At 40.8% G+C, this 27,716-nt stretch overlaps 1 protein-coding gene across 20 annotated transcripts in view; it reads left to right on the forward strand.

Moving 5' to 3' along the window:
• The window catches only part of MACF1 (microtubule actin crosslinking factor 1), a 341,804-nt gene that overhangs the window by 176,978 nt on the left and 137,110 nt on the right, over positions 1-27,716 (forward strand). For all 20 annotated transcript variants that reach the window (XM_067725581.1, XM_067725580.1, XM_067725586.1 and 17 more), the window contains exons 19-34: positions 513-608; positions 2,105-2,230; positions 4,723-4,875; positions 6,333-6,487; positions 9,973-10,099; positions 10,499-10,682; positions 11,099-11,268; positions 16,871-17,049; positions 18,403-18,541; positions 19,206-19,399; positions 20,623-20,785; positions 21,598-21,681; positions 24,560-24,667; positions 24,853-24,951; positions 26,791-26,943; positions 27,250-27,338. In XM_067725581.1, coding sequence (XP_067581682.1) covers positions 513-608; positions 2,105-2,230; positions 4,723-4,875; positions 6,333-6,487; positions 9,973-10,099; positions 10,499-10,682; positions 11,099-11,268; positions 16,871-17,049; positions 18,403-18,541; positions 19,206-19,399; positions 20,623-20,785; positions 21,598-21,681; positions 24,560-24,667; positions 24,853-24,951; positions 26,791-26,943; positions 27,250-27,338 — 2,219 coding nt within the window. The remainder of the gene's footprint in view (positions 1-512; positions 609-2,104; positions 2,231-4,722; positions 4,876-6,332; positions 6,488-9,972; positions 10,100-10,498; positions 10,683-11,098; positions 11,269-16,870; positions 17,050-18,402; positions 18,542-19,205; positions 19,400-20,622; positions 20,786-21,597; positions 21,682-24,559; positions 24,668-24,852; positions 24,952-26,790; positions 26,944-27,249; positions 27,339-27,716) is intronic.

The following is a 27,716-nucleotide window of genomic DNA, read 5'->3' on the forward strand; positions in this document are numbered from 1 at the left end:
TCTTATTTTTAAGTATATATATATATTTTTTCTCCCACGTCGTGAGGCTTGTGGGATCTTAGTTCCCTGATCAGGGATTGAACCTGATCAGCAGTGAAAGCGTGGAGTCCTAACCACTGGACCGCCAGGGAATTCTGAACCATAGTTTTTCAGATAACTGTCTAGACAGACCCTGCGTGCTTTTTGGTGTGGTGCCTGTGTTCAGAGAAGAGATTCAGTGGAGGAAGCCAGGAGAGACTGGCTTAGGCCTGGGTTTTGCTGACCAGGTCATTTAGTTGCAAATGAGTGTGGAAGAGGCCTTTTCTGGGTAACCCCTTCTAATAAAACCATGTTGGATGAAAGACAAACCTCTGTCTCGTGGGAAGCTTTGAGCAGATGCCAGTCAAGTATCTCCACTTATCCTCTGTTGGCCTCTCTAGCATTAGCAGAGGTGTACTTGGAAGAGTGCATCACACATACGTAGCAGGTCTGTTAAACCTATGCCCTTCTGTCCGTGTACCTGGTTGTTGCAGGCTTACAGTGCTGCTGTCCAGTCCCAGTTGCAGTGGATGAAGCAGCTGTGCTTGTGTGTCGAGCAGCATGTGAAAGAGAATACTGCTTACTTTCAGGTACGTGGGCTGTTTGTGTGTGTGTGTGTGTGTGTGTGCGCGCGTGCACGTGTGTGCACGCGCGCGCAGAGAGGATGAGGAGAATATTTTTTTTCATTCAGGCAAGAGATTGTGAGTGTGATTGCGTGTGTTGGTGTGTGCCTGCAGGCATGTACACGGGAGGGGTGAGGTTAGAAACACATCTATATCCATTACCCTTTACTGTATAAACCACCACCCCAAAAGTTAGTTGCTTAGAGCAACAACCGTTGGCTCAAGATTCTGTGAGTTGGCAGTCTGGGCTAGGCTCAGCTGAAGGCTTTTATTCATCTTGCCTGGGTGACACATGGCTGTAGGCAGTGGGCAGGCAGGTTGGGGGCTGGTTGTCCCCAAATGGTGACACTCACACATCTGACATTTGGTTGGGGTGATGGGGTACAAGTCCACATGCAAGTCTCTAGCATCCAGTAGGCTATCCTAGGCTCCTTCACAGAATACCTGTGTTTCACAAGCAGCCAGAGAAGGCAGGCCCTGGTGCACAAGCATTTTTTTCTGCTCTCACGTGTATTAATGTGCCATTGACTAAAGCAAGTGATGTTCCCCCGCCCAGCTTCGGGGAGGTGGGGGGGAAATAGACTCCACCTCCTGATGGGAGGGGCTGTAAAATATTAGAACCATTTTTTGTTTTTTTGGTTTTTTTTTCCTTTAATCTGTTGCTACATCAAGAACATACTGCTTGGGCTTCCCTGGTGGCGCAGTGGTTAAGAATCTGCCTGCCAATGCAGGGAACACGGGTTCGAGCCCTGGTCTGGGAAGATCCCACATGCCGCGGAGCAACTAAACCCGTGTGCCACAACTACTGAGCCTGAACTCTAGAGCCCGTGCGCCACAACTACTGAGCCTGTGCTCTAGAGCCACGTACCACAGCTACTGAAGCCCGCATGCCTAGAGCCCATGCTCCGCAACAAGAGAAGCCACTGCAATGAGAAGCCCGCACACTGCAACGAAGAGTAGCCCCCACTCACCGAAACTAGAGAAAGCCGGCATGCAGCAACAAAGACCCAATGCAGCCAAAAATAATAAATAAATTAAATAAATTAAAAAAAAAAAAAAGAACATACTGCTTGTTTTCAGGTGAGGGTGGGAAGAGGAAATAAGCTGTTATCTCTGTTTGGATTTGCTCTTAATTAAATAAGCTCCCTGATCATTTTGTAATCATATCAATGAATTGAGATACTCAACCTCTAGGCTTTTTATGAAATAAACCTGACAGTCAAGTGCTGCCACTAGCCAAAACTCAAGGGGAAAGATCAGTGATTTCTGAGGAGTGAAGCAGACTAAGTGTTCTACTGGGTTCAGTGGGCTTTGTGGCAGTTGTCACTACTGTTTCCCTGGCATGGCATTTTGTAATCCAGGATTGTGTAATCAGCAGGCATGGTAAGGTTGTTTTTTCTCCATTATCATCTTGGTGTTGTGATGTATTGAGCACAAGGCACCCCTCCCTCTTATCCCCACAGTTCTTCAGTGACGCTCGAGACCTGGAGTCATTCCTGAGGAACCTCCAAGAATCCGTCAAACGGAAGTACTCCTGCGACCACAGCACCAGCTTGTCCCGCCTGGAGGACCTCCTGCAGGACTCCATGGTGGGTGTTGCATCAGTGGGATGATTGCTTCTGAGAAACAGAGTAAACCCTTTCAGCTGCTGCTCTTTATATCCTTGAAAGTGCCAGGGCTGTGGGTCACCATTACAAAGTTTGGCTCACATTCAATTAGAGTTTAATCTGTGTTGTTCTTTTCCTTTTCTCTTTTCTTAAAGAAGTTGCTAATGAGTCCTTTGGGTATGCTGTTGAAGTAAGGGCCTAGCCATGTGCCCCTGAGCCACGTAGTGCTCAGCACAGTTTCTTTGCATTGTTCCTATTTTAATTCAGTCGTTGGAGCCAAAGATGGGGGTGTAGAGCATGAAAAATAGGGTTGACGGGATTAGCTGACACCAAATTCTTTTTCACTCTCTCATGCAAAGAGAATAAAACAAAACACCAATGAACTAGACCTGAGCCAATTGTTTCCTCCTTGGGAATTTTCTTTTGGTAATGATGAGGTATTTGAAACATTAAAGTCTTATGTAGGTGTAATGCAGTATTTGCTCAGTTTATTTATGTAGTGGTATTAACTTTTTAAAAATAGTTTTGCAAGTAGTATTTAATCCAAATCAGTTTTACATTTATTTTCTCCAGTGAACTATTCCTTCATGGGTGGTGGTAGTCAAATCACCAGCAGACTACTTATAGTTATTGAGCATATATTACAGAGTTCGCAAGACAGGGCTCCAGCTACAACTCTGATTAAGATGGAAATGTATAGGTAATAGGGAAATTACTTTTCCTGTGTGAGAAATGCGGGTAGTCTCACATTTCAGTAGAAAATTATAAATAAGAGAACCAGAATAACCCAAAACAGTGTCATTTTATTCGTGGGTGAGACTTGGGAATTAGTGAACATGAGTTGATTTTTTAAAAAACACTTTCAGGTATTGTAGAGCTATGAATGGGTTTAGATTCAGTGTTTCACCTGGGCAAATAACCTGTGAATTTAATTAATTTGGAATGAAGGGTAAAGACCTGACTTTTCCGATGTTGTCTCTAGAATGTCGCTCTTAGAGGTACATCAAGTATGAAGGAGGAATCTAATAATCCGTGGCTATTATCTCCTCCCTCCCACAGAGTACCTTCCTGTCATAGGGTAACTCCTCTGCAATTGTTGTCATATCTTCTCTTCTCGAGGGTCGCTGCTCTGTTCCCTCCTCTCCAGGTCAGGGGCATCGGGTTGGCGGCATCATCGGGGCATGAAGTCACCTGGGTCTGCTCCTCAGCTTGTCCTCAGCTTGTCCGTCAGGTTCGGGAGCATCTGTTGTGGCTTCTGGTTCTTTTCAGACCTTTTACCACGCTGAGCACTTGGTCTCTGGAGCTTGAGACGTTTGGCTGTGGGTTAGACAGAAATTGACATCTTTATTGCAAGGAAACTGAAATGGGTAGACCAGCTCTCAAGAATGGAACAGTGTGGCTGTCTCCCTGACCTATTCCATTCCTCTTTCTTAACTAATAAGTTAAAGTTGTATTTCTTCCAATCATGCTCCCGGGGACAGGCACAGGTAGTTTATTTAAGCATTTCTTTTTTATTTACTTGCATATTCTTAATTCTTTAATGGCATTTCTTAACATTATTAACTCTTTACTCTCATCACATCCACTTCCATCCTAAGAAAGCCCTCTTCTGGGGACTTTTTTATACCTCAAAATGGGCTTGAAACATCCTGGTTAAGAGATAAAGCTTATCTTTTACTCTTTAATGGAATTGGTAGTAGATTGCTACCCATTTCGTTGACAAGAACTTCATTAGTTTTTAAGAAAATTGGGTTTGCAGAGACTTGAGTATTTCAATTTTGCATGAGACCTCTTTCAAATCAATCAAATTTATATAAATACAGCACACAAGACTCTAAAAGGTAAACCTTAAGTCATTTGTCCCAGTACCTTCACCAACAGCATTGGTTTATAGATTGTTGGTTGAAGAGCTAAGATCTTTCTCTAGAAAGTTTGATTCAATTTAATAAAGTAAAATATTTGTAATAGAGCTTGGGAGATAACATTATTTAAAAAAAATGTAAAAGAGTATAACTCTAACTTCTCCTAAGCAGAGAGGCAAGAACCGGCTTCTACCAGTGAGAAATTTAATAATAATAACAACCACAGCCTAGTTATTATCATTGTTTTTAACTTCCATGTTCTCTGAACCTTATTTGGCAAAATCCTTTGTTAGCTGTATAGCTGTATTTGGCAGCTAGAAATTCTTTTTTTTTTAATTTATTTATTATTTGTTTTTGCATGTGGCTTTATGTTTCATTGAAAAAGACACAGGGAGAAAGCTGCAGAATTTGAGTATAAAAGCGCTTGGTAGCAGACAGAAGCATCCTCTCCTGTTTTCTTTATCCCTGTGTTTCTAAGATGGCTCCACCAAGGATCCCTACTTAACCGAGAAGTGACATTCTCGGAGGGAGTGGAGCATTCAGTTTTCTTTGTTGACTGAGTCTCCCAAGGAGCAACATTAATGTCTTTTTCGTTTTCTTCCCATTTTGTAGGATGAAAAGGAGCAGCTTATACAGTCCAAGAGTTCCGTTGCCAGTCTTGTTGGGAGATCAAAGTCCATTGTTCAGCTAAAGCCACGCAGTCCCGACCACGTGCTAAAGAGCACCATTTCCATCAAGGCCATCTGTGACTACCGGCAGATCGAGGTGAGGAGGTGGAAAGGGTACTTCCCGCTCCAGAAGGAAGCAAGGGAGAAGGGAAGCCTTCAGTTAGGGTTATGGTAACAGGGAAAGGTCAAATGATAGAGTTCTTCTATTAGAACTTAAACATGCTCAAATCTCTTCTATCATGAAAAAAATAAGCCTCAACTCTATGATCTTGACCTGCTCCCTGCCTCAGTAATTGGCATCATTATCCACCCAGTAGCCTAAGTGTAGATAGAAACGGTGCTTTGTAGCAGCTGGGAGAGATCCATGACTCCTCCCCTCTTAGTCCCCACAGCTAGTAGGACTATCAAGTCAGTAGTATCAATACCTTGTAAATAAGTATCCCTCAAGTGTACTTCTTTCTGTCCCTGCTGCTACTACAAGTTAGACCCTAAGTTTCTTTCACTTGGATCATTACGTCAGCCTACCCATTCAGTGCATTCTTTATCCTACCACCAGTATGGTCTTTTTAAAAATTAATTAATTTTGTTTTGGCCACGCCACACAGCATGTGGGATCTTAGTTCCCTGACCAGGGATCGAACCCACGCCCCCTGCAGTGGAAGCGCAGAGTCTTAACCACTGGACCGCCAGGGAAGTCCAGCGTGACTTTTTTTTTTTTTTTTTTTTTTACCATCACTCCCCTGCCTAAGTCTTACAACAATTCCCCATTTCTGTGTAGAAAGTCTAAATTCCTTAATGTGGCTTTAAGGTCCTGAATAATCTCTTTACCTCTCTAACCAAGACTGGGCCTCGTGCCTTCCATGCATTCCCTGGTAAATTGCATTTGTCACACAGTGTTGTAACCAAATAGTGCATCAGAATATGTGGAATATAGACCATGGTTGTTGGCTTACCATTTTTACCTCTAATGGCATGACATACTTCCAAGCACGTAATAGGCTCAATAATATTTGTTATACAAAGGAACAAATGAACTTTTCCTGTACTTTTCTTTGTCTCAGTATTTCTGTCTATAAAATAGAGATGATATTGTTGGTTACTCGTCTCCTAAGAGAAAGAATTGGTGATTTCAAAGGCTTAAACATTTCAGGGATTTGGGTGGGGTGACAGGAAGGGAGGAGGAGGAAGTATCAGAAATACAGAGTTGTGAGTATTATGTCCCTTTAAGTTTTACCCTGTTGGTTGTAGGTTCAGAGAGATTGCTCTTGCAGGTCTTACAGTCTCCTTATAAATTTCATATACTGTGTTACTTGACATGTAACAGGCATTTAATAAACACTTGATTTATTTCATTTCACAACCTTCCCTAGGTTGTTTATTTATACACATTATTCTTTTGTCTAAATCAGAAACTCTCCCTAGGTGATCTCCAAATGATTGGAGATCTCCAAAACAATTTTTCCTTAAGGATTTCATAGCCTTGGGATCAGCCACCAGGTAATAATAGGTTGTTGGTTTATCCATTAGCAATGATTTGTAACTTTGTCTCTTCAGATCACTATTTGCAAGAATGATGAGTGTGTGTTGGAAGATAATTCACAGAGGACCAAGTGGAAAGTGATCAGCCCCACAGGGAATGAGGCAATGGTACCATCAGTCTGCTTCCTTATCCCCCCACCCAATAAGGATGCCATTGAGATGGCCAGCAGGTAACTCAGCTCAACTGCCACTCTGTACTTCCACCTCTGCTCTTTGGCTGGGTGAACTGATGGAGGTTATGAATCTGCATTTGTGATTTTGAACAGAGAGACCAAGTTTTGAAGATTCTTTTGGGAAAGACCTCCTATTACGATATCAAGTCTTGCCCTGCCAGCCACATAGTAGATTTTCAGTAAATGCTATGGTCAATTGAGATATATTCAGTGATAATTCTTTTTTTTAAAAAAAAATCTTTATTGGAGTATAATTGCTTCACAATACCTTGTTAGTTTGTTACACAACAAAGCGAATCAGCCATATGCATACACATGTCCCCATATCCCCTCCCTCTTGAGCCTCCCTCCCATCCTCCCTATCCCACCCCTCTAGGTCATTGCAAAGCACCGAGCCAATCCCCCTGTGCTATGCTGCTGCTTCCCACCAGCCAACTATTTTACATTCGGTCGCGTGTATGTGTTGATGCTACTCTCACTTTGCCCCAGCTTCGCCTTCCCACCCCATGTCATCAAGTCCATTCTCTATGTCTACCTCTTTATTCCTGCCCTGCAACTAGGTTCATCAGTACCTTTTTTTTCCTTTCTTTTTTTAAGATTCCATGTATATGCATTACATACGGTATTTGTTTTTCCTTTCTAACTTACTCCACTCTGTATGACAGACTCTAGGTCCATCCACCTCACTACAGATAACTCAATTTCGTTTCTTTTTATGGCTGAGTAATATTCCACTGTGTATATGTGCCACATGGATCCAAGCTAAATGTCCATCAACAGGTGAATGGGTAAAGAACAGTGATAATTCTTTTTTAAATAATTCTTGGTTATAAACTATTGAGCGTTGATTTTTGTACTGACAGCTAACTTTCTTCTTTATATTTCATTGAAATACGTATAAAGATTTTAAAAAGTTGAATTATACCACAAAACTTATAGTAAAAACTAGCAATCATCTCCCCCACCCCAGAGTTCTGCTTCCCAGAGTGAACTATTTTCAACTCTTTGAGCAGATTTTTCTGGTTTTTAACATCAAATGTCTAAATAATGTGATTTTTTTCCTGTTACTTAATTTTTTTTCAACTTTGGAAATTATTGACTTCTTACTCAAGGAAATTAATGGTTTTCTACACACCTGTAATTCACTTCTCCTTTACCCATCTTCCAAATGTAGTTATGTCATGATTTTTGTTTAAAATCAGTATCTTGTTTGTTATTTTTACATTAAGTTGTTTACAGCTGAACTGCGTAGTACTCTAGGGCATATTGTCAGCCTTACCCAAGCATGTCTTACCTCTCTAAATCATCCTTTGCCACTGTCCTTGCTTGCGCTCAGCTCCAGTTTCTCAAGCACCACAAGCATACTCTTGCCTCAGGGCCTTTGCATTTCCTCTGCTTGCTTCATATATTGACGTGATTCACTCCCTCACATCTTTAGTTCATCTAATCACATTCATATACTACCACCCCACTCACTGCCTATCACTCTCTATCTCCTCTCCCCATCAGAACACTTTATTTTTCTCCAGAACACTTAATACTGTCCAAAAGATTATAAATTTGTTTATTGCCTTTCTCCTCCCCTTAGAAGCTCTAAAAGAATAGATTTTAGTCTGTTTTGTTTACCTCTGTATCCTCATCACCTAGAACCTGACATGTAGTAGGTACTCAATACATGATTGTTAAAGAAAAGAATGAACGAGTTAGGTGATTGAATATATGTATGAACAAATTATTTTGTATAACTTTTTCCTTGGAGCTGATAATTGTTTTGTTTTTAAGTTTGCTTAGTTGTCTATTTGTATCTTATGAATTTATTCCCAAACTCTCCTATTTTACTGTAAAAGCCTTCTTAGTATGGCCAAACACCAGGTAATCCTCAATTTTATTTTCTCTTGGAAACGTCTCTTCTGAACCATTCTGTCTTCCTTTTCCAGTCTGAACCTGCTCTGTAGGCCTGCTTCATTACTGCCTCCCTGGCATTTCCCTTCATCTTCACCCTGAAGATTCCCTTTACATCTCTTCTGTGTTGGACCCTCTGCTTCCTAGATTCTAAGTCTTATTTATTGGTTTATTCCCTGGTTTGGGAGAGTACGCTCTCCAGTAGCTTGCTGAAAAAAAGTGCAGGAGAAGTAAATTTTTTGAATCCTGTCATATCTGAAAATGTCTTTCTTCTCCCTTCATAATGAATTGGTCAGTTACAGAATTCTTCTGGAAATTCTTTTCAGTCTGAACCTTGAAGGCTCTGTCCCACTGTTTTCCAGCATCCAGGGTTTGTTGTTGAGACGTACAGTACGATTATCATTCTTTATCATTCTTTAAGTTTATGTAACTGTAAAATTCCCCTTTTGTAGTGAGCAATACTGTTATTTTGACAAATGCATAGAATTGTGTCCTCTATCACAGTCGTGATACAGGACAGTTTGACACTTTAACCTTTTGAATGAAATCTTTATCTCTCTGAAGATTTTAAACTCCTCTCTGTCTTTAATCTTTGAAGGGGATGCTGTGTCTTCAGGTGAGCCTTTCTTGTGCTAACCCTGAACACAAACTGGAAACTCATATCTTTCAGATCTGGGGAAATTTTTCTTGGATTATTTCTTTAATTATTTCCTTTTCTATGTTTGTTTTCTGTTCTCACTTTCAAGAACTCCCATTTGTCAGCTATTGGACCTCCTAACTGTTTCTCTCATTTTCTCTTATTTTCTTTCTGTTTTTTATTTCTTTGTATTTTTATTTTTCTTTGAGATTTCCTGAACTTTTATTTCAACCTTACAGTCATTTTAGTGGGATTTTTGGAAAATGGAAAGATAAACTAATGGGTTTAATGTCTGACATCCTAGCTTCTAGTTTTCCATCCTATTCTATATATCTTACATTTCTTAACTTGAAGAAATTCAAGGTAATTTGGTGTGTGTCGAGTGTGTCTGTGTATCTGAGTTTGTAAGTCATCCGTAAGTGGAGATTGAGTTAGGCATGGGATGCTAAGAAAAAGATCTTCTCAAGCCCTTCACACTGCAAGTTTCGTTTTATATGCCAGGTGAACTTCTTAAATTGCTATTAACTTTTAAACATTTTAGCAGTTTTGTAAAAATACAGAACACAGCAAATCGCTTTTTAAGCATTGTTGTCATTTTTCAGCAATTTCAAATGGAGTTATTTTGTCTCTATTTTTCTCTATCATTGCTTTCCCTGGGTATTCCTCTCTCTAACTTCTCATAATTATATTACATTCAGGTAACATTTATGAGATTGCTAAATATGTGCTGACATAATGTATAGAATAGTGTAGCAAATTGCTTGAGCATCTCAATGTATTTAGGTCTAAAGATTCCTGTGTTGTTAGTATTTGACTTGTTGCCTTTCTCTGCTCAGCATATAAGCTCAGTTCTGCTAAGGCAATCACATTTTTTCCTTAGAAGGTCTCTAGTGTGGAGCTGAAGCCTTAGAAAAGCTATAGCCAGGTTCTGTGTTGTTTGTAGGGTGGAGCAGTCTTATCAGAAGGTGATGGCCCTTTGGCATCAGCTACATGTTAACACCAAAAGCCTTATCTCCTGGAACTATCTGAGGAAGGACCTTGACCTTGTAAAGACCTGGAACCTGGAAAAGGTAATTATGACAGCTTTACCGCAGGCTCATAACCTATTGGCAGGTTTTTTTCCGGAAGGAACTTCTTACTGTGAGACTCCTCCTCACCCAATTGGTGTAAAATGGAGTCAGGGATACTGTTTTGGGGTTAGGGGCTTGAGGCTCTTAGGAACCAGAAACTTTTGCATTAGTGTGTGGAGTAGGGGAATACTGGTGAATTAACCATCATTAAGGCTTACATCCAAGAGGGCACAAAGAGTGCTTCTCAGATACTAGTAACGTCCTGTTTCTTGATCTGAATGCTGATTTCATGGACAGGTTCAATTTGTGAAAAGTCAGCATGTTTATAATTATGGTTTGTGCACTATTTTGTATTACGTTCCCATTCCACTGAAATGTCCTCTGGCTTTTTCTCTGCAGCTCCGCTCCTCAGCACCTGGGGAGTACCACCAGGTTATGAAGAACCTGCAGGCCCACTACGAAGACTTTCTGCAGGAGAGCCGTGACTCGGCGCTCTTCTCAGTGGCTGATCGTCTGCGCTTGGAAGAGGAGGTGGAGGCTTGTAAAACCCACTTCCAGCACCTGATGAAGTCCATGGAGAATGGTGTGTGCCTTGGGAAGAGGGAGAGGGAAGTGGAATGGGAGCCCTGAAGGGTGCTGCTGGACCCTTCATATACTCTAGACAGCATCATCACCACCTTTTTACCACTTGAGTTGCTAAAAAACTTGAGATAGAGAAAAACTTGTAGAGATGAATTCTCAAAATGAGATCATGGAAGAAGAGGCCATATTTCATTCATTATTGCTTATCAACCTATCACATTTTCCTGTGGAAATTACGTGTTTGGATCCTTAAAGAGTAGTATATGATGCAGGGAGTTTGGGAACAGGCAGAAGGTTCCCCACATAAGGCCTTGCTTTCATTCATGGAATATCAGGTCTGCTGGAACCAGTGTTGTTCTCAGGTTTGCTGATCTCTGTTGTCGTGCTTAATGGTCTTCTGTGCTTGTGCATTCACAGAGGACAAAGAGGAAACTGTGGCCAAGATGTACATTTCAGAGCTGAAGAATATCCGGCTGCGCCTGGAGGACTGTGAACAGAGACTAATCAAACGAATTCAGTCCCCTGCCAGCTCTAGGGCTGACAGAGATGCCCGGCAGGACAGTGCATTAAGGATCGCAGAACAAGAGGTAAGCCCTAAGAGCAGCGGGTGCTGGATGCAGAGTAAACAGTTTCAGAATGAATTGGAGGGCAAGAGAGTCTGGATCCTAAGGAATAAGGCAGCAGACTCATGGCAATCGTACTCCAGAATTCTTCCCTGAAGTCTGTAAATGCCTTTCACCCATGGAAAAGCGTAGTTTCAGCTCCCAGGATATTGCTGAATGTTGATTAGTTTCCTACACAGTTGGGAAGGCAGACACTGGCAAATTGTTCTCAGCGCTGCTTTTGGACTACATATTTTAAGACTACTTAGTAGAGATGCTGCTCTCTGCTCTCTCCCTTATATGTATTGATGTGTATTATATTCTGTGACACGGTTACTGTCAGTCACATGACTCCAAAAATAGTAAGGAAAGACTCAGATTCTACGATGGCTCTGGTACACACTTCTCTGTGACTGAGCAAATTCTCTTCCTTAGTTTCCTTTCTTATAAAATGGAGATAGTAATATATGAGTCACACAAGTTGTTTTGAAAATTAAGTGATATGGTACATATCATGAGCTTCCTGGAAAAGTAGAATGCTGTAAAAATATGGGGTTGTATTCTTGACATAAATGAAGCAAATATTAATTGCTTTATTAAGTTCTCATGGGCATGCAAAGAAAGTAAGCCAAAGCCCCTTGCTTTTGGCTCCTAGTGTAAAGAAGAAAAGGTTAAAGTTATAGTTAGAGACTTCAAGTATAAGAGATGTCATAAGATAGTACCTAGTGTACTTCCAGATTGCCAAGCAAACATTGCTGTAGGAATGTGGAGTGTTACTGGAACATTTCTACTTGGGGTGTGATGAGGGAGCTCTATGAAGAATGTTAGATTTGATCTGGGAGGTTAAAGGAAATGGAAAGCAGTGCCTAATGAGGAGTGAGTTTTCTCAACTTGAGAAATTTCTCAGTAATTCCTAAGCCTGAAGAAGAGGATGTGAGCCCAGTATAATTTCTTTTGGTCAAGAAGGATCTAATATGTCTGTGTGAGGCATGTCATATGTACCTGCAATTCTCATATTAAAGTGTTTTTACTCTTCTGTAGTCATGCAAAATAGGTCAGTCAAAGAAATAGAGGTTAATATTGAGCTCTTCTAAAGGACCTTTTTTTAAAAAAAATTATTTTGGAATAGATTCAGATATAGAGAAAAGTTTTTATTCTCATATAACCGTCACCTAGATTCCATAAATGTTGACATTTTTCTACATTTGCTTTATCATTTTTTCTACATATGTATACATAATATTGATAATAATCTTTTTTTTTTTGAGAGTAAGTTTCAAACATGGTGCTTCTTTACCCCTGTATAGTTCAATGTGCATTTCCAAAAACAAGGATAGTCTCACATAACCATGGGACAGTGATTAAAATCAGGAAGTGAATATTGGTATAATACTGTTATCCAAGACCTTAATTGAAATGTCTTCAGTTGAGCTAATAAATGGCTTTTTGAGTAGTACCCCCACTCCCCTGATTCCCCCCCAAAAAAGAATATTTTGGTGTAGGATTCAGTGCAGCACCCCACATTGCATTTAGTCGCTGCGTCTCTTTAGGTTTCTTAACCTGAAACAATTTCTTGATTTTTCATCATCTATCATGACCTTAATATTTTTGCAGAGTGCAGCCCATTTATTTTATAGAATGTCCCCCTATTTGTGTTTATCTAAGGCTTGTTCAAGATTAAATACAGGTTACACATTTTTGGCAGGAATACCATAGAAGTGATAGTATGTCCTTGGTGCATCCTGTCAGGAGGCATGTGATGTGGATTTGTCCCATTACTGGTGATAGCTTTTATCACTTGTTGCTGTTTTCCTCATTGTGATTACTAAGTATCTTGTGAGGAGATACTTTGAGACTATGTAAACATCCTGTTTTACATCAAACTTTCACCAAACTGTTACAGTATCTATTGTTGATTCTTTTTTTTTTTTCTGATTTTTTTAAATCTTTATTGGAGTATAATTGCTTCACAATACTGTGTTAGTTTCTGTTGTACAACAAAGTGAATCAGCCATATGCATACATACATCCCCATATCCCCTCCGTCTTGAGCCTCCCTCCCTCCCTCTCTATCCCACCCCTCTAGGTCATTGAAAGCACCGAGCTGATCTCCCTGTCCTATGCTGCTTCTTCCCAGTAGCTAACTATTTTACATTTGGTAGTGTATATATGTCCATACTAGATACTACTCTCACTTCGCCGCAGCTTCCCCCTCTCCCGCCGTGTCCTCAAGTCCATTCTCTATGTCTCTGTCTTTATTCCTGCCCTACTAGCAGGATCATCCTGCCCTGCTACTAGGTTTTTTTTGTTTTTTAGATTCCATATATATGTGTTAGCATATGGCATTTGTTTTTCTCTTTCTGACTTACGCCCCTCTGTATGACAGACTCTAGGTCCATCCACCTCTCTACAAATAACTCAATTTCGTTTCTTTTTATGGCTGAGTAATATTTCATTGTATATATGTGCCACATCTTTATCCATTCATTTGTCAGATGGACATTTAGGTGGTTTCCACGTCCTGGCTATCGTAAATAGTGCTGCAATAAACGTTGTGGTACAATGTGGTACAATGTCTCTTTTTCTTTAAATTAATTAATTAATTTATTTTTGGTTGTATTGGGTCCCCGTTTCTGTGTGAGGGCTTTCTCTAGTTGTGGCAAGCGGAGGCCACTCTTCATCGCGGTGTGTGGGCCTCTCACTATCATGGCCTCTCTTGCTGCAGAGCACAGGCTCCAGATGTGCAGGCTCAGTAGTTGTGGCTCACAGGCCCGGCTGCTCCATGGCATGCGGGATCTTCCCAGACCAGGGCTCGAACCCATGTCCCCTGCATTGGCAGGCAGACCCTCAACACTGCACCACCAGGGAAGCCCACAATGTCTCTTTTTGAATTATGGTTTCTCAGGGTATATGCCTGTGTGGGATCGCTGGGCCATATATTAGTTCTATTTTTAGTTTTTAAAGGAACCTCCATACTGTTCTCCATAGTGGTTGTATCAGTTTACATTCCCACCAACAGTGCAGGAGGCTTCCCTTTTCACCACACGCTTTCCAGCATTTATTGTTTCTAGATTTTTTGATAATGGCCATTCTGACTGGTGTGAGGTGATAACCTCAATTGTAGTTTTGATTTGCATTTCTCTAATAATTAGTGATGTTGAGCATCTTTTCATGTGCCTCCTGGTCATCTGGACGTCTTCTTTGGTGAAATGTCTATTTAGGTCTTCCACCCATTTTTTAATTGAATTGTTTGTTTTTTTGATACTGAGCTCCATGAGCTGTTTGTATATTTTGGAGATTAATCCTTTGTCTGTTGTTTCATTTGCAAATATTTTCTCCCATTCTGAGGATTGTCTTTTTGTCTTGTTTATGGTTTCCTTTGCTGTGCAAAAGCTTTTAAGTTTTATTAGGTCCCATTTGTTTATTTTTGTTTTTATTTCCATTTCTCTAGGAGGTGGATCAGAAAAGATCTTGCTGTGGTTTGTGTCAAAGAGTGTTTTTCCTATGTTTTCCTCTAAGAGTTTTATAGTGTCTGGTCTTACATTTATTCTTTAATCCATTTGGAGTTTATTTTTGTGTATGGTGTTGGGTAGTGTTCTAATTTCATTCTTTTACATGTAGCTGTCCACTTTTCCCAGCAGCACTTAATAAAGAGGCTGTCTTTTCTCCATTGTATGTTCTTGCCTCCTTTATTGTAAATTAGGTGACCATATATGTGTGGGTTTATCTCTGGGCTTTCTATCCTGTACCATTGATCTATATGTTTTTGTGCCAGTACCATACTGTCTTGATTACTGTAGCTTTGTTGTATAGTTTGAAGTCAGGGAGCCTGATTCCTCCGGCTCCGTTTTTCTTTCTCCAGATTTTTTTGGCTGTTCAGGGTCTTTTGTGTTTCCATATGAATTGTAAAATTTTTTGTTCTAATTCTGTGAAGAATGCCATTGGTAGTTTGATAGGGATTGCATTGACTCTGTAGATTGCTTTGGGTGGTATAGTCATTTTCACAATGTTGATTCTTCCAATCCAAGAACATGGTGTATTTCTCCATCTGTTTATGTCATCTTTGATTTCCTTCATCAGTGTTTTATAGTTTTCTGAGTACAGATCTTTTGCCTCCTTAGGTAGGTTTATTCCTAGGTATTTTATTCTTTTTGTTGCGAGGGTGAATGGAATTGTTTCCTTAATTTCTCTTTCTGATTTTTCATTTTTAGTGTATAGGAATCCAAGAGATTTCTGTGCATTAATTTTGTATCCTGCAACCTTAACAAATTCATTGATTAGTTCTGGTAGTTTTCTGAGCAAATTAATTATTAGTATGACTTTTGCCAAAAGGTGATTTTCTAATTCTGTCATTCCTTTTACATTTAAAATTTTCCATTCTATCAAAAGCGAAGCGCTTGCCTCCCCCGTTCCCTCCTTTCTTCCTTTGTTATGTCAGTATGAACTTATGGATTCTTATTTTAGTTCAGTGGTTTGTATAATAATTTGCTACTGTCTTTATTTTGATGTTCAAAATTTCCCAAATTTAGCCATTGGGAGCCCCTTCAAGCTGGGTCCTATGTCATTTTTTTTTTTTTTTTAAGATGTTGGGGGTAGGAGTTTTAGTAATTTATTCATTTATTTTTGCTATGTTGGGTCTTTGTTTCTGTGCGAGGGCTTTCTCTAGTTGTGGCAAGCGGGGACCACTCATCATCGCGGTGCGTGGGCCTCTGACTATCGCTGCCTCTCTTGTTGTGGAGCACAGGCTCCAGACGCGCAGGCTCAGTAGTTGTGGCTCGTGGGCCTAGTTGCTCAGTGGCATGTGGGATCCTCCCAGACCAGGACTCGAACCTGTATCCCCTGCATTAGCAGGCAGATTCTCAACCACTGCGCCACCAGGGAAGCCCCTATGTGATTTTAACATGCCTCGTCATTCTTTGAGTGCTTTCCTATTTCTCAATAAAACAGGATATTCTGGGTTCCTCTTGCCTTTACCAACCCCAACCCTAGAATCAGCGTCTCTCCTAGGAATCTTGCTTCCTTTAGGTTCCTTTATTTAGAAACCAAGATCAGGTGCTGAGTGTGCTTATTTTTATTGGCGTGTCCACTTCTAGGCCTGCTTAGCAGATAGAGCATACAAGTTATCACAAATTCATATATCTGTTTCCATCCAGTTCCAAACCAGTACCTCAGGGCTTATTCTGTTCTTTCCTTTTTCCAAATATGTAACTCCCCCAAGAATAAAAAACCTCCTTCACATTATCCACAGTAAATTTATTTATTGCTCAATTCTAACATGTACAGATAATGGTTTCAGAACTGCTAACTCATAGTATTACAAAAAGCAAACCTACTAACTAGAGTTTAATGTAATTCTTTTTGTGTTTATCCTGAAGGTATGTCTATAGTCAATTCTGTGTTCAGAAGTTACTTGTCTGTATTCTTTCCCCAGCTCCCCCTGCATTGCTGTTTCCTAGTTGATTCCATCATTCTCCTATATATGGCATTTGGTTTGTTTCCAATATTTTGCTATTATGAACAAGGACTTCTTTTTAACTTCTTTGTTCAATTCTTTCTCTGTGTTTGTTGTGTGTCGTGTTCCTGACAGCACACCCAGGAGGATTTGCAGCTACTGAGGTCAGACTTGGATGCTGTTTCCATGAAATGCAGCAGCTTTCTCCATCAGTCCCCATCTGGTTCGAGTGTCCCAACTCTGCGCTCAGAACTCAGTCTGCTGGTGGAGAAAATGGAGCATGTGTATGGTCTCTCCACTGTCTATTTGAACAAGTGAGTGAGCTGAGAATTCGGGTCCAGAGGGCAATATTTTCGATTCAGATGAAAAAAAAAGTGCCTGGAATGTTTCATGAACAGTTCAGGGAGAGTGCACCCATAAAAAGAGCTTGTACCCATAAAAAGAGACCTTGGCTTTAGTTTCAAATAACAGGGAGTGGGTTCATTTGGTCTGCAATGAACAAATGCCAGGAATACAGAAGTGGAGTTGATTTACAGTTTTAGAACTATTTTGAACCACATTTCTGATTGATTAGATACCTCTTTTGAAAAAGAAAAAGGGACGCTAAAGAAAGAAAAATTTTCATCTAAACTAAATACTAGGCTTTGAGGGTCTTTCCTCTACCCACCCATCCCTACCCATGACCTTGAGAAGCAAGATCTTAGAGTCTTCATGATATTGAGTGGATTTCTGGCCTCATGCCTTTTTTCCCATGAGACCACCGTGCGTGCGTGTGTGTGTGTCCCAGTGCCACCCAGAACTTCATTTTTGTGTGTGTGTGTGTGTGTGTGTCCCAGTGCCACCCCCCCAGAACTTCATTTGTGTGTGTGTGTGTGTGTGTGTGTGTGTGTGTGTGTGTGTGTGTGTGTGTGTGTGTGTGTGTGTGTGTGTGTGTGTGTGTGGTACGCGGGCCTCTCACTGCTGTGGCCTCTCCCGTTGCGGAGCACAGGCTCAGCGGCTATGGCTTACGGGCCCAGCCGCTCCGCGGCATGTGGGATCTTCCCAGACCGGGGCACGAACCCATGTCCCCTGCATCGGCAGGTGGACTCTCAACCAGTGCGCCACCAAGGAAGCCCCAGAACTTCATTTTTAATTGGCTTAAATTGGCGGCACTACACCATGCTTTCTTGTTTTTATGAAACCCTGTCGTTATTTAGTAATGGCGAAGTTGATCTTTTTTTAAAATAAATTTATTTATTTATTTATTTATTTATTTATTTTGTGCTGCATTGGGTCTTCGTTGCTGCACACGGGCGTTCTCTAGTTGCGGCCAGCAGGGGCTGCTCTTCATTGTGGAGCGCCGGCTTCTCACTGCGGTGGCTTCTCTTGTTGTGGAGCACGGGCTCTAGGCGTGGGCTTCAGTAGTTGTGGCTCGTGGGCTCTAGAGCGTAGGCTCAGTAGTTGTGGCGCACGGGCTTAGTTGTTCCACGGCATGTGGGATCTTCCCGGACCAGGGCTCGAACCCGTGTCCCCTGCATTGGCAGGCGGATTCTTAACCACTGTGCCACCAGGGAAGCCTGCGAAGTTGATTTTGACAGTTACGTTTGGTGAATCTCTCTGTAGTGCTCCAGGTCTGTAGCTCAGCTTTTAAAATGTATGTATTAATGGAAGTGATTTTATCCTCACAGGCTAAAGACAATCAGTGTTATAGTGCGTAGCATCCAGGATGCTGAACTCTTAGTCAAAGGTTATGAAATCAGGCTGAGTCAAGAAGAAGCAGTACCAGCAGATCTGTCAGCTCTGGAGTCCCATCGGTCTACGTTACAGGTTGGTTGTTCTCAGTTCTTAGGTTGACTTAACGTATCCATAGCTTGGGGTTAGCAGAGAAATGCAGTTTTGGATGGCATGACACTGATGTAAGTTTGCATTTGAATTAGGCAGAATATCATACTTAATATCTTTTGATGTGGGTCCAAAGAAGAAAGGATTGAGAAATATGTCTAGCTAGAAAGGGAAGATAAAGGACTATGCTTCTCTATTTATTTCTTCCTATTTCTCCCCAGTAAAGTCATAGTTTAATTGGATATAATCAGTGATTGTGCTATAAGTTTGTGAATCACTTAGCTGTTATCTCCTTTGATTCTCACAAGCAACTCTGTGAGGTAGATAGAGGAGGGATTTTTATCTCTATTTACATATAGAATACCAAGATTCAGATTGGCTAAGTGACTTATCATGGTTTCATAGCTTATAAGCGGTAGAGCCAGGTTTCAGACACAAGTTCTTTGCACATTTTCTGTACTCTACTGACTGAGCAGTTTGCATGAGGACTGTGGAGGCATTTCTGGCACAAACAGTATAGAGTCTAGGTTCCGAACCACAGATGTAATATGGAGCTGGCTGTAGACAACGTCCTTGTTTTTTACCTTAGTCTGAGTCCTTTTTTAGCGTGGAATATATTTAACCTGTTGCTGTGCTTGTGTTTTTATAGCACTGGCTCAGTGATGCGAAGGACAAGAATTCAGTGTTTTCAGTCCTGGATGAGGAAATTGCGAACGCCAAGGTGGTGGCAGAGCAGCTGAGTCGTCTGACCCCAGAGCGAAACCTGGATTTGGAACGCTATCAGGAGAAGGGCTCCCAGCTGCAGGAGCGTTGGCACCGGGTCATTGCCCAGCTCGACACCCGGTAAGTGGCCGCCCCTCCCTTTTCTTCTCTTAGGGTTCAGGAGCCAGGTTTTAAACAAAAATAGAGTTATTTCTGTGTATGCTTGTTTAAAGGCAGGAATTGATAGGGAGGGGTAGAAATTAAGTGACAGTATACCTTCTAGACAACGTAAGTGCCAGGAGGTTGGGACCACCAACCCCAAAGCAGTCCTGAGGCTTGCTTTTGGGGCACAGTGTGATGGTCCTATTAGCAGTGCTTCTCCTGTGTCCCTGGTCTTAACCCATTTAAGCCATGATGACAGTGGTGTCTTAGAATATAGACTGGAAAGGTGACTTAATGATCTTTTCTCAAGGACAAAACCTGAGTTCTAGCTCTTGTTTTACTAGCTTTGAATTTTTTTTTTTGGCCGTGCTGCACATCATGCGGGATCTTAGTTCCCCGACCAGGGATTGAACCTGTGCCCCCTTACAGTGGAAGTGCAGAGTCTCAACCACTGCCATGCCGGGGAAGTCCCTAGCTTTGAATCTTAATATGAGTTATTATTCGTAGTGGAGCTTTGTAGAATTTCTTGCTTCCTTTTCATTTGCTGATTTAGTGGTTTTTATCTGTTATTTGAAGTCCTGCTTTTGATGACTGATTTGAGTAGCAAAGATAGGAAACTACCTATCTGAGGCTAGGCTAGTTAGGAAAATATATAGGAAGTGGGGTTATAGAGACTCAGATAAGCTTGGACTGATTCTCTATAATTGAATTACTATCCCAAGGCTAGTTAGACTAACAATAGTGGTATAGGAAGCTGTTACTGTAATTAACAGTTAATTACTACTATTTTTTACCCACTCCACCCCTACTTTTCTCCCCAAGAAACTACAGTGATTCATAAATCATAGCTGGAGTACTCTGACAGGTACTCTGTCTTCAGGAGACAAAAGTGTACAGGCAGTACTACCTTATTGGCAACCTGGTAATCCTTGGCAACATAGGTGAAAAATTTGACAAGGATTATCATGGGATGCCAGGCCCCAAAGCCGATTCCAGGCCTAGCAGGGCACGACTGGCTTCTATTCACTTTTCACCCCATAGCGTAGTGGGTATAGCTCCCACTCAGTGCTGCATTGCTCTTTCCTCAAAATAAAGATGTATCCTCTGTGGTTAAGCCCAACTGGGCTTGGAGGGAATTGCCTCATTTACTTAATTGTATTTATACCAAGATAACTGATAGCAGTTTCCCTTTGCTTCTGCAGCCAATCTGAGCTAGAAAGTATCCAGGAAGTTCTGGGAGATTACCGAGCCTGCCATGGAACTCTCATCAAATGGATTGAGGAAACCACTGCCCAGCAGGAAATGATGAAGCCAGGCCAGGCTGAGGACAGCAGAGTGCTATCCGAGCAGCTCAGCCAGCAGACGGTGGGTGTGGCCGTAGCCGAGTGGAAGTTGCACGGGGGAAGCTAGCTCATCATGAAGAAGATGATATGCTAGCAATTAGCTTCCCTCCAATGTTAAGACATTCTGAGCTCCTTCTGAAAAGGGTTTAAGCAGGATGGGCTCTAGGTACTGGTTTTGCATTTAGGCCAGGTAACCTGTAAGGCCCCTTCCAGTCCTGAGTTTCTGTGAGTATATATTGAAAGCACTAGATGGGCAGAGTAGAATTATCTTGCTTTATTTCATTTCTTGATATTACATTTTGTTTTGCTAGGATTAGAATATAGGGGAATGAAAACCCAGGGAAAGCTATGAGTGGAAGAAAATTATTTCATTCAAAGCAGTTTTTATTTGTTGGTATTTTGGGGTTTTTTGGGGTTTTTTTTGGCTCCCTCACTCATTATGAGAACTTGAGCAAATTACTTAGTCTCTTAGTATTCTACTTTCCTTAACAATAAAACAGACATAGTCCATTATTTGTTCAACTGCCCTCCTGAGGTTTTTGTAGTTAGGATTAGATGAAATGATACATGTAAAATACTTAGAACGATGGTTTTCAAAGTGTGGACAACCAGAGTAGCAGCATCAGCATCACTTGGGAACGTGTTAGACATGCGAGTTCTCACACCCGAACCCAAATCTATCGAATCAGAAACTCTGGAGGTGGAACCCAGCAATCTATGCTTTATCCAGTGTTCTAGGTGATTCTGACGCAGCTAAGTTTTGAACATGGTAAATGCTCAGCTGTTTCAGTGATGATAATGACAATGATAAGGTTGTGATATTTTGGTTCCCAGGAGCTGTTTGCAGAAATCGAGAGAAATCAGACAAAACTGGACCAGTGTCAAAAATTGTCCCAGCAATACTCCACTATTGTAAAGGTAATGCTACCATATCCCAGAAGGAACGTAAATCGTCTCCAGCTTAGGAAGATCTGCATGTCACTATAGGTTTTGGTTTTGGACAAGTAAGCAGAGCTCTTCTGCTCCATCCTTAGGTTAATGCAGATGTGTGCTTCTCATGGCCACATATTTGGGGATGCTCAGAGAGGTACCAGACATCAGCTGAGATTTGAGGAGTCTCCATTTGGATGACCCACAGGCCTCTTAAACTTACCATGTGAAAAACAGAATGTTTGGGTTTTCTTCTCAAATATGCTTCTCACTATCTTGCATATCTCGGGAAATAGTGTCACCACTTTCCTAGTTGCTAAGGCAAAAAAAACCCCAAGAGTCATCCTTAACTCTTCTCTTTACCTTAAACTTTATGTTTAACAACAGTCTGGGAACAAGTTGCTTCATCTTCCAGTATGTCCCGGATCTGACTACCTGTCACTGCCCCTCCCTCCCCCATTTTCCTGGTTCACATCTAAGTGAAGAATCTTCCATAGCCTGCTCCAGTACTTTGCGCTGCTCTCTTGCTTCTGCTCCTGCCCTCACAAGCTATTTTCCCACACAGTAGCCAGACTCACTTTTTAGGAACATACCACACATCACAGAACCTCAGGCACCATCGATTATAAGCCACATTATTTTATGCACTACCAAAAAGGGAGAAACTCCACCAATTATGCACATGTCAAGTAAGACTTTTGCAAATTTTCGAGATACTAAAATGTAAGGGAAATGTGTACCTTACCATAGCTGAAACATGTATAGATTAGATCCTGTCACTCTTCTGCTCAGAACTGTCTCATGGCTTCATATCATACTTGTACTAAAATTTTAAATCCTTTTGTGGTTTATGAGGCTATGCAAGATCTGGCTCCCCACTTCCTATTTCTCTGATAAGGTCTTTTAAAAAAAATGACCTGAGATTCTCATATATTTATTTGTTTAACATGTGCCTTCCCACGAGAATGTAAGTTCAAGGGGAGCAAGGTTTTTTCTGACAAGCACATAGTCGGTGCTCAACGAATAGTTTTTTAAATGAATACATTTCTTCAGTTAATAACAGGAGACTTGGTGTCACAAAGAATTGAGTTCACATCCTAGCTTCACCATTTTCTAGGCTTAAGACTTTGAGCAAACACTTAGCCCCTCTGAGTTTCTGTTGCTATATCTACAAAATGTGAACAGTAACTACCTCACTTGTGATTGCAAAGTGTTTGCAAAGATTAAATGGGATAATTTATACATAGGACAATGCCTCAAACTTAAAATACATTCAGTAAATGGTAGCACGTGTTTTTATTAATATTTTATTGTTACTATTTTTTTTTAATAGACTGCTTATGGAACTCATTCAGTATTTTCCTCCTGCCTAGAATTTTCAAAGTCGACAATAGAAAGCAAGACATTCTAGGCAAAAGGAACTGCATAATCAAAGGCATGGAGGAATAAAATCCAATGATTATATGAGGAAATAGCAAATTCTAGCAATTCTGGTATAGCTAGAAGGTGTACTTTACATGAGAAACAGTGATTGTGGAAAATGAGAGGGGAGATTGGGGCCAACCTTTGAAAGGCCTTGTTCAGTTCCTTTGTCTTTACCATCTGTTCTTTTTTTTTTTTTTTTTTAATAAGAAAGAGCTTAACGGGTTCTCAAAACTGACAGGTTATGGCCTGGGCAGCCTGAGCAAGAAGAGTGGCATCAGATAAAGCTGAACATGTAGACTGAGGGCTGGCTGGGGCTCACAGACATTTGGATTTTATTCCAAGAACATAGAGGAGTCAGCCAAGAAGTAAAATAGTAAGAAGTTAAGATAAATAATCTGAATAACATTTTATTTTTTTATTTTTTGGATTTCTTTTTTTTTTGAATTTCATTTTATTATTATTTTTAAACAGCAGGTTCTTATTAGTTATCCGTTTTATACAAATTAGTGTATATATGTCAATCCCAGTCTGTTCTTGCTCCTCAAAACATGTTCTGTGAACCAAGAGCGTCGACATCACCTGATAACTAGTCAGAAATGCAGAATCTTCAGCCTGCTGAATCAGGATCTGCATTTTAACAGGATCCCCAGGTGAATGTTGATATTTGAGAAGATCTTCTCTAGGTCACTGAGAACTTTCAAACAGAGGAACGAAGTGGTCACCTTTTTGACTTAGAAAAGTTATGCTACTAGCAGGACAGAAAATAAATTGGAGGTGAGACTCTAAGCAGGAGAGTAAGAGGCTATTGCACTGTCATGTGAGCTATGAAGAGGGCCTGGACCAAGGCAGCACTCTCAGGATTGCAGAGGAAGTGACAAGATAGCATGGTGACATGAGAAGAGTGTTGGTTTAGGGACGGAAGACAGATTCCAGTCCTGACTGTGTTGCTCACCCACTGAGTTAATTAGGGAAGCTCACTTCCTGTCTCCTGGCCTCAGTTGCCCCATGTGTGAGATGAAAGGATGGGGTCAGCACACAACAAACTGCAAATTCAGGAGCAGCCTACTGTGGCCCACAGGCTAAATCCAGCCTGCACACCTATTTTATATGGCCCATGAGAAATGCCTATAAAAAATCAGAAGAATAATACCTCACGACATATGAAAATTATATGAACTTCAGCTTTCAGTGTCTCTAAGTCATGTTTTATCATAATACAGCCATGCTCTTTCATTTACTTACTTTCTATGGCTGCTTTCACTTGCAGTGGCAGAGGTGAGTAGCCACGACTGAGATAGTACAACTTTCAGGAAAAGTTTGCTAACCTCTATTCTAAAGGATCGTCAAAATGCCTTTCACCATTGAAATGCTGTGATGCTACTGCATGACAGTGTGAGCTCTAAGCCCTGTGTAAACGTAGTTCAATGTCTTCTTCCCCCAGGACTATGAATTGCAACTGATGACGTACAAGGCCTTTGTGGAATCACAGCAGAAATCCCCGGGCAAGCGCCGTCGCATGCCTTCCTCTTCAGATGCCATCACGCAAGAGGTGAAAGGGTGGGGCAAGGACGTGTGCCGCTGTCTTCCCTCAAGGAAAGATTCGCTCATCGAGGCCTTACAGTTTGATTACTGTCGAGCGTGTGACTTCATGAAAACTTCCTCTTATTGTCAACTATTTAAATTGACTTTTCTGGCAGATAACTTATCTAAATTGTTTTTTTTTTGGAACCGTAGTTCATGGACTTAAGGACTCGCTACACAGCATTGGTGACCTTAACAACTCAGCACGTGAAATACATCAGTGATGCACTCCGGCGGCTGGAGGAGGAGGAGGTGAGGGCAACTGGGTCCTAAATCATCTTGAAAGTAGAATGAAAAATCTTGAACCTCATCTGTCAAGATTTAAAATGCACACACAGCCAGCCGATGTCCATTGTTCACAGTAGTCATGTTCTATGAAGGCACTGTACACACTGCACCAGCAAATTCTTTTTTTTTTTTAACATCTTTATTGGAGTATAATTGATTTACAGTGTTGTGTTAGTTTCTGCTTTATAACAAAGTGAATCAGCTATACATATATCCCCGTATCCCCTCCCTCTTGCGTCTCCCTCCCACCCTCCCTATCCCACCCCTCTAGGTGGTCACAAAGCACCGAGCTGATCTCCCTTGTACCAGCAAATTCTGAATTCATGCATCCAGGGGAACACAGGGTTAGGTTACTGCCAGCTTCTGGTCACATCACAACATTTTTGTCAATGGATAATGCACAACCTGGTTTTATGTGTGTTTTTGTTTAAAAACACATGTTAAAATATATCTTATTGATTCACTAACATTGAACTCATGGCCGAGAGCAATATAACTCACACCTGAACAAAGCTTATTAAACGCATTTTCTCCGTAAGGCACATCACAGCCTTCTAGTGAATAATGAGGATTCACTCTTGTGTCTCTTGTGTCTGACACTCCCACTTGCAAGTATCTTTATTACAGAAACGTTATAAGCATGAAGAAAGGGATATGAACAGAGATCGTTAATAAAGCATAATTTGTTAAAGAGGAATAGTGGAAATATCCAAATTCCATATGATGGAATGCTATGAAGCTGTTAAAAATAATGAAATACATTTAAATGAACCAACAAGGAAAGATATTTATAATATATTTTTTGAGGAAAAAAGCAAGTTGTATGTATAATTATGATTTCAGTAATAACAAAACTGTGTGTACCACAGAGGGACAATACGGGCATACAAACAAGTTTAGAAATATATATACCAAATTCCTGAGGAAATGAGATTAAAGGAACATATATTATGAATTTCAGATTGTTTGAATTTGTTGTAATGAGTATGCAGTCTTTTTGTAATTATGAAGATCTTCTGTGTCTTTGCAAAATAAGTTTCCACATATTCAATAACACTTATAAAAGAAATGCTGTTGGAAACATTAACCCATACCAACTTTTGCCCATGTAAATTAGCAAAAGACTTCCTTTCTGTCAGTACCTACCTCATTTAATCTCTGTAGATGTCCATCTTTTCATCTGTAAATCTAAGAATTATGAACATGTGTAAGATGCTATATGTGAAGGGCTTTTTAATTAATTTATTTTATTTTATTTATTTTTGGCTGTGTTGGATCTTTGTTGCTCTGTGTGGGCTTTCTCTAGTTGCAGTGAGCGGGGGCTGCTCTTCATTGTGGTGTGCAGACTTCTCATTGCGGTGGCCTCTCTTGTTGCAGAGCACGGGCTCTAGACGCACGGGCTTCAGTAACTGTGGCTCGCGGGCTTAGTTGCTCCACGGCATATGGGATATTCCCAGACCAGGGCTCGAACCCACATCCCCTGCATTGGCATGCGGATTCTTAACCACCGCGCCACCAGGGAAGCCCATGAAGGGCTCTTTAAAATCAGTAAATAATTATTGACTTCCCATCACATATGAAAACAGCATGCCTTTTTAGAAAAGTGCTAACCTAGATATAATGTATTTAGCTATTAGTATCACCCAGGCGCTGGTGAGCAATGCTGTAGGCTGGGTAAATTATATTTAACTTGGGGTTATTTTATGATTTAGGTAACATTCATGTCTTTGTTTTAGGAACTCTGAATCAGGCCGGTGTAGTAAGACATTGACCAAGATACTGATTTTCTATTTCCTCTTCTAGAAAGTGGTAGAAGAAGAAAAACAGGAACATGTGGAGAAGGTTAAAGAACTTTTGGGCTGGGTGTCTACCCTAGCAAAGAATACACAAAGCAAAGCTACCTCATCCCAGACCAAAGAATCAACAGACATTGAAAAAGCTATTTTAGAACAGCAGGTGAGTAGAAGGTCCATGTGTCACTTCCTGGGTAGCATAATATGTGATTACTCATTAAGAGGAATAATATGTCACATATGGGCCGCCAGGAACGATTATGATCTCAATAAGTGTTAACTTCCAGGACTTAAAGAAACTTAAGACGTCATCTTATTTGTACTTCTGCTTTCTAGATCACTGTATATAGTGGTAATAGTCATCTTACCTAAGCTAATTTTTTCCCTAGGATTTTATTTTAAGTTATTTCAAATGATTTTTGGTTCTTTAATATCTTGGGTTCTGAAACTTTTTTCTTCTACTGCATAGGTTCTGGCAGAGGAGCTAACAACCAAGAGGGAACAAGTCTCTGAGGCCATTAAAACTTCACAGATCTTCTTGGCCAAGCATGGTCATAAGTGAGTATTAAATGAGAGATTACAGCACATCTGGGGGAACTGGATCTACCTGACTAAAACTTTAGGTCATGATCAGGATTTGGGCTGGAGACTTCAGGGTGGCAAGAGCCAGATTAGGAAGAGCCTTGTAGTTCATCCTGAGGAGTATGCATTCTACCTGCTGGCTATGGGGAAAGATTTTAAACATGATTGGACTTCGTTGATAAAGGTTTCTAGAACAGTTTTATAGAGAATGGATAGACATGGGACAAGAGTAGAGGCCTGAGAGACCAGTTAAGAGGCTGTTCTGATAATATAGGCAAGAAACGACGAGAGATGGAGAGGGGACAAAGATTCAAAAGATAGTATATGGATAATGAACTTACAGGGTTTGGTGAC

Source organism: Pseudorca crassidens, chromosome 2 (genome assembly GCF_039906515.1).
Source record: "Pseudorca crassidens isolate mPseCra1 chromosome 2, mPseCra1.hap1, whole genome shotgun sequence".
Classification (NCBI taxonomy): Eukaryota; Metazoa; Chordata; class Mammalia; order Artiodactyla; family Delphinidae; genus Pseudorca; species Pseudorca crassidens.